Source organism: Myotis brandtii, unplaced genomic scaffold (genome assembly GCF_000412655.1).
Source record: "Myotis brandtii unplaced genomic scaffold, ASM41265v1 scaffold246, whole genome shotgun sequence".
In the NCBI taxonomy this organism is placed as follows: Eukaryota; Metazoa; Chordata; class Mammalia; order Chiroptera; family Vespertilionidae; genus Myotis; species Myotis brandtii.
This window is the reverse complement of record NW_005359310.1, coordinates 557782-564415: the sequence shown is the minus strand read 5'-3', so window position 1 is coordinate 564415 and position 6634 is coordinate 557782. Positions and strand designations below refer to the sequence as shown.

At 56.3% G+C, this 6634-nt stretch overlaps 1 protein-coding gene across 1 annotated transcript in view; it reads left to right on the top strand.

The window, feature by feature from the left end:
- Nucleotides 1-6634, top strand: part of ELP6 (elongator acetyltransferase complex subunit 6) — a 12920-nt gene that overhangs the window by 4267 nt on the left and 2019 nt on the right. The window contains exons 2-7 of the mRNA XM_014540504.1: nt 1143-1281; nt 1746-1824; nt 2402-2472; nt 4541-4659; nt 5381-5582; nt 6316-6462. Of these exons, the coding sequence (XP_014395990.1) occupies nt 1143-1281; nt 1746-1824; nt 2402-2472; nt 4541-4659; nt 5381-5582; nt 6316-6462 (757 nt within the window). The remainder of the gene's footprint in view (nt 1-1142; nt 1282-1745; nt 1825-2401; nt 2473-4540; nt 4660-5380; nt 5583-6315; nt 6463-6634) is intronic.

Genomic DNA, 6634 nt, shown 5'->3' with positions numbered 1-6634 from the left:
TCCAGGGAGGGCCGGCCGGGCGTGAGCTGGACCTCGGGGCCCACGGGTCGTGGGTTTCTGGGCCTTCTCGCGGCTTCACGAAGGCCGTGGGTGCCCGTGAACGATCTGGGACGCATGTTCGACGTATGGACGGACTTAGGTTCACAAACGTGTCCCGGGAGCCCTCGGCGTGTCACCCGGTGGGGGTCCCGGCGCCCGGGGGAGGCTGCCGGAGAGGAGAGGAGAGTTGGTTCTCCACCTTCACAGCGGCCGAGCCTCTGCCCCGTCCTGAGTGTCCTGGCCCGGGAGCCCCCGCAGGTCGCGGCGATCGCTGCTGCTCCCTCTCCTGGCGCCTAGAAGCGCGCTTCCCTGCTGCTCTCTGCCAGCGCGGGGCTGTACCAGGCCACCTCGGGCACCACAGCCTCGCACTGTTTCCCACTCCCCGCCTTCTGGGGCACCTCGACATGTTTCACCTTTTAGCCCAGGGGGTTACCTCTCCCAGGAGCATCCCTGGTTCATCTCATAACCTTTGTCTTCGTAACGAAATGTCAAGCTCCCCCGGGAGCCAAGACGCCTCTCTGACCCCGTAGTGCCGGGCAAATCAGCCTTCGGTAGGCCCGTGTGGATTTCCTGGTTGCCCGGCAGCTCTCGTCTGCCCACGCCTGCAGGTGGCGCTGGCGCACCCCCGAGTGTTCAGCCCAGGGCCCAGCTGGGGAATGGAGGTCCCAGTGGGATGACAGCCCTGGGGGTCACCCTCAGGAGCTATAGTGTGATCTTTCATGTTTGTTTTGTTTTTAAGAAACACATTTTTTAATTAATTAATTAATTTATTTATTTATTGTTAATCCTTATCCGAGGATCTTTTTCCATTGAGTTTTAGAGAGAGTGGGGGGGGGGGAAGAGAGAGAAACGTCAATACGAGAGAGACACATCGATTGGTTGTCTCCCCCACATGCCCCAACTGGAGCCAGGAATCCAGCCTGCAACCGAGGTGCGTGGTGCCTTTGACCGGAATCGAACCCGGGACCCTTCAGTCTTCGGGCCAAGCAGGCCAACGCTCTATCTACTAGTACTGAGCCAAACCAGCCGGGGCATCTTTCATGTTTCATAAGTGAAAAAAGTCACAACAGCACAGAGGTGTCTAATCCCACTTGATCTTGACCTTCCCTTTTGCTGACAAGGAACTCGAGGTGCTGGGTCAGGGCCGCCAGGCATTGCAGAGACAACCATCCTGAGAGGCCTTTCCAGGGCTCCTGGCCAGAGCTCTGCCTGAAGCAGCGTCCAGGGCCATTGGTCACTGAGGTCTGTCAACAACCACGCCTTCCCTCCCTCCCACCTCCCCACCCTCTAGCGGACTCGGCCGCAGAATTAGAAATGGGAGGAAGCTGGAGCAGATGGTTTTTTGAAGGTCCCTTCCAGTGTTGGCAGACTCTGGTTTTTGTTGGATTCTGATGGTAGACGCTTCCTTTGTCCAGTATCTCATTCCCCCAACACTAGTCCCTGAGTTACTAGGTGAGGAGTGAGGAAGAGGAGGGATTTTATTCTCTGTTTTGCTTCGGGAAGCCAAGATATGCTTACCCTTAATGAGTGACTTCATACTGATCACTTTAATTGTTGTTTTTCCCACAATTTTTACTTCCTCTCTGATAATCCTAGTGCATGTGTATTGTGCATACACACGTACACACATACTCTTCAGATTACACAGCCGACCGCCCTCTTTCCGGGGATCTGGATCACCTTTTCGTGTTCCTCTTAATTTTTAGGGGAAACTGACTCTGCTCTGCGATGCCGAGACCGATGGCAGTTTCCTTGTGCACCACTTTCTCTCCTTCTACCTCAAAGGTATGGGACCCATTGAGGCGACTGAGAAAGAAACCTGAGGCCAAACGTGCTTAGAAAAGCCTGTTTCAGGAAGAAATGGGGCTAGTCGGGGCTTCGGTGTCTGGGTGGCCAGGTGGCTGTTCATTAGAATTAACTACGTTCAGTGAGGCCGCTAGAGCTTCTTTGCGTTTCCTTTATATCGTCTCGGGTATAGGACCAGTTTTCAAAGTTAATTGTAGGGGCGATGGGAGGTAAGGACATATGTAACACCTTAATAAAGAAAAAAAAAGTTAATTGTACTCCTGTACACTGACAAACAGAAAAATGTAATTTTTTTAAAAGCCACAATTTATTGACACTGGAGCAAAATAAGGTACCCAGTAATACATCTAACAGAAGTACATCTCAGAATCAACTATAAAAGGTATAATTAATTAAGTATTTTAAAAATTGCGTCTTAGAATCAAATTTGGTATTTTAGGTTGCAAGACCCCTGAGTCTCTAAGACCTGCCTTAGTGCTCCAGTTTCCAGAGGTGTGGGGGGCAGGAGAGTGACTGTACAGAGACATTGTTACGATACATTTGTTTTGTCCCCCAGCTAATTGTAAGGTGTGCTTCGTGGCCCTCGTTCAGTCCTTCAGTCACTACAACATCGTGGGACAGAAGCTGGTGAGTATTTCAGACTCGGCGGTGAGGTCCCTGGGTGAGTGTGCGTGTGCCACACACGTGTGAGTGCTCTGAGGCGGTGGAGAACTTAGCAAGAGAGGGACTAAGGCCGTGGTCGGCAAACTGCGGCCCCTTGCGTGTGGCTCTTCCACAAAATACCACGTGGGGGCGTGCACGCACAGTGCGATTGAAACTTTGTGGCCACACTCAAGGGGCCAAAGAGCTGCATGTGGCTCGCGAGCCGCAGTTTGCCGACCACTAGACTAAGGAACTCGTGGGCCCCTGAACCCTTTATCTGAAGGGGTTAAACAGCATCGCATGTTTTGTTAATTTAGAGTTTATGGACCCGGATCTTTGCTCGTTAACCAAACCCGTCTCTGCTGGTTCTGGGCCAGTCGCGGTTTCCCCTCTCCATGTGGGCTTTCCTCTGGGCCCTGCTGGGCCGGCCGTCACAGCTTGTCTGCCCCAAGTTGAGTGGCTCCACTGTCTCTCCCTCAGTCTAGGGCTTAGGCCCAGACGTGGGGCAGGCACTTGGTCACCTGCACCTCATCTCCTCAGATGAAGGCAGGTAGCACGTGGGCCCAGAGGCTCTCAGGGCCTAGTGAGGCGTGTGTTTTGTTTCGATCGGCCGGCCTCACAGGGAGAGAACCGGTCACCATCGGCAGCGATCTCTGAAGTGCCAGGTCACCGCTCCTCCCTGATGCAGGGAAGCAGATGGGAGGGTGAGACGAGGTGGCTCTTTCTCACCCTGAGCAGTCAGGTCAGGAACACGCTGCATTCCGGGTCAGGCACGTCCCCCTCTGGCCGCGGCGTCGGGCTTCCTGGATGAGAGAGCTGTGTCTCAGTCCAGATGGGCTGCTTTTCCGATGCCCGTGGCCTCACCGTCCACACGGCAGGGTGGTCTGCACATGCTGGGTGTGCACAGCTCGATGAGCTGCCGTACCCGAACCTCACACCCTCTTGGTGGGTGACTGCACTTACACGAGCAGAATGGCCGTGAGCAAGAGCACAGGTGGCGGCCAGGGGGCTTTCTGTGCCCGGCACTGCTGGCGCTGCTGGAGCTGCTGGTGGCACAGCGTGGAGAGCTAGCGGGTGAACGAGCCATGGAGACCTGGCCCAGGGCTGTCCCCTGTCCCTGCACAGAGAGGGAGGGTGCCACCATCCCGGGCGCTTTGCTGAAATGCTGACTCTTGGGCTCTGCCCCCCAAACTTCTGGTTCTGGAGGTCTGGAGTGGGGCTCAGGGATCTGCATTTTAATCAGTGTCTTGAGGTTCTTACTTGGGTGGTTCATGAAGAATCCTATTTAAGAAGTTCTCATTAGAACAAGGGTCGACAAACTCCTGCCTGTGCCCCGGTGTTTTGTAAATAAAGTTTTATTAGAACATAGCGCCCTAACCGGTTTGGCTCAGTGGATAGAGCGCTGGCCTGCGGACTCAAGGGTCCCAGGTTCGATTCCGGTCAAGGGCATGTACCTTGGTTGCGGGCACATCCCCAGTGGGGGGCGTGCAGGAGGCGGCTGATCGATGTTTCTCTCTCATCGATGTTTCTAACTCTCTATCCCTCTCCCTTCCTCTCTGTAAAAAACAAATAAAATATATTTTAAAAAAAAAAGAACATAGCCACATCCATTTGCTGATGAATTGTCTATGGTTGCTTTCGTTCTACAATAGCAGAGTTGCGTAGTTGCTACAGAGACTGTCATTCTCCCACCCTCTTACTGTTATTATTTACTTACTGCTTTTAAATGTGCTTAATTTTATAAATACATGCATTTAAAAAGGAATCTATATTACTATTGTAAATTAAAATCTGTCTTGGGTAATCATAAAATAAATATAAAAGCAAAAGATGCACTTTTTTAATATAAAGTGACAATGTAAGTGCACCTCTGGAAACAATGGAAATTGTGGGTGGGAACGCCCAGGGGAAAGGAGACACGCGCCCAGGGAGGGTGGACAGATGCACATCTGCAGGGTTTGGGTGGGGCTGTGCCCTCCTGAGAGCTTGAGGTGAGAGCCCTGGGGTTCCGCTGCGAGGTGCCGTGGCTAACTCTTCTCTCGGTTGTGCTCAGGGTGTCAGCCTGACCACGGCGCGGGAGCGCGGGCAGCTGGTCTTCCTCGAGGGTCTCAGGTCAGCGGTGGACGTCTTCTTCCGGGCCGAGGGCGAGGCACACCCCCTGCAGTTCCTCAGGTCAGTCCGCCTGCAGCCCAGCCCCAGGGCACAGCTGGTGGGGCCAGCCCAGCGCAGCTGTTGCCTCCCCCTCGGTGCGGAGGGCAGTGCGGCTTCGGTCAGACACGCCCCTGCTGTGGCGGCATTACTGGAAGCCCTTGCTCTGACCCTGGCCAGAGGGTGGGCGGGTGGCTGTCCCCAAAGCTGTGGGGAGCGTTGTCTGCGGGAATCTGGTGACCGGCTCTGTTTCTGGGAAATGGCTGCTGAGGGAGTCATGAGGGAGTCACGGGGAGATGGGCCAGCTCCTTCAGGAACAGGTCGCATGTTACACACCAGCCGCCCCGAGACCAGAGCCCTGCATGCCAGGACCCTGAGTTGCTGTTTAGCTTTTTATGCCCAATTAGGACCGGCTGGGAGGGCTGCTCCTGCCTGCCCAGCCACAGGGACCCTCCAGGGTCCTACCTCGGATCAGAGGTGCGTGCTGCCTCTGTGGGCCTGGGGCTGTTGGCTTTTGTGTCTGCAGTTTGTAGCCCAGTGCCTGGTGCCCAGGGGGCCTCGAGGAGCATTTGTGTTGAAGCACAACTCACTGCACGCACAGGCCTTTTCTCGCCGACCACCCTGGCTCCTGGGGCAAAGGACTGGGATCCAGCTCTCTGCCCCCCCAGCCCCTCCCTGTGATGCCGCTCAGTCCAAGGCGCACGCTGTGGAGAGTGAGCTCTGCTGACTTCTGCCCCGTGTCCAGGGAGGCCAAGGCCGCCAGCCTGCAGCCGCTGTATGAGTTCGTGCGGGAGGCCCTGGAGCCCGTGGATCAGAGGGAGGCTGCCTGGAAGCGCCCGGTGCTGCTGGTGGACGACCTCAGTGTGCTGCTGAGCCTGGGCGTGGGGGCGGTGGCCGTGCTGGACTTCGTCCACTACTGCAGGGCCTGCGTGTGCTGCCGGCTGCAGGTACACGGGCCAGGCAGGCCCAGCCCTCGCCGGCTCGCGGTGATCTGTTGACTCATGGCTTGGGGTTGGGCTTTCCTCTGGCAGGCCCAGAAGTCTTTTGGGCTCTCTGCTCCCCGTAGCTGCCAGTGCTAAAGGGATGGCGAGCCGTCTCCAGGGGCTGGTCGTGTGGTGCTGCGAGGTCCCAGCCCTGTGTGTCCTGGGCAGGCCACTATCCCTCTGGGTGTGTTTGAAGATCAGTTGAGATAATGGGTATAAATTGCTTTAAAAATTGTGAGGTGCAGTACAAGTAGGCTGTCACCTTTATTGTTAAGTTATTAGGCAAAAATAGAGACTTTACCATAATAGAGATTTGATTTTCTTTTTGGTTAATCCTCACCTGAGGATATTTTTCCATTGGTTTTTAGGGAGAGTGGAAGGGAGAGGGAGAGACAGACACATCAATTGGTTGCCTCCTGCACGCGCCCGCACCAGGGCCAGGCCCCCCCCCCCCCCCGAAGTGCATGCCCTTGACATGGAACCTGGGACCTCCAGTCCGCAGGCCGTGTGGCTTCGGGTGACGAGCTGGAAGCACAGGCTGGAGGTGCTGGTGATGGGATGTCCAGTGGGTGATGGGAGCCCAGGCAGGGCCCTCCCACAAAGGGGCTGGTCGCGGCGGCGGCTACGAGGAGAGGGTGTGCGGCCAGATCCTGGGGTCCCTTCCGTCAGGAGAGGCTTCCGTCTGTGTCTGTTGCAGGGAAACATAGTGGCCCTTGTGCACGACAGTGGGGACGCCGAGGACGAGGAGAGCGACATCCTGCTGAATGGCCTCAGTCACCAGAGCCACCTGGTCCTGCGGGCCGAGGGCCTGGCCACCGGCTTCTGCAGGGACGTGCACGGGCAGGTGCGCAGTGAGCAGCATCCTGCTGGGTGACGGGCTGCTGGTGTCTGCCTGAGTCTGGCTCTCACGTGGGAAAGTGTTCTTTTAAAATCGGGACCCGGGCGGCTTTCCCTGAGGCTGGGTGGCCGCCCCGGCTGCCCCTGCACAGTGGGGGGGGGGCGCTCAGGCGGAGGGC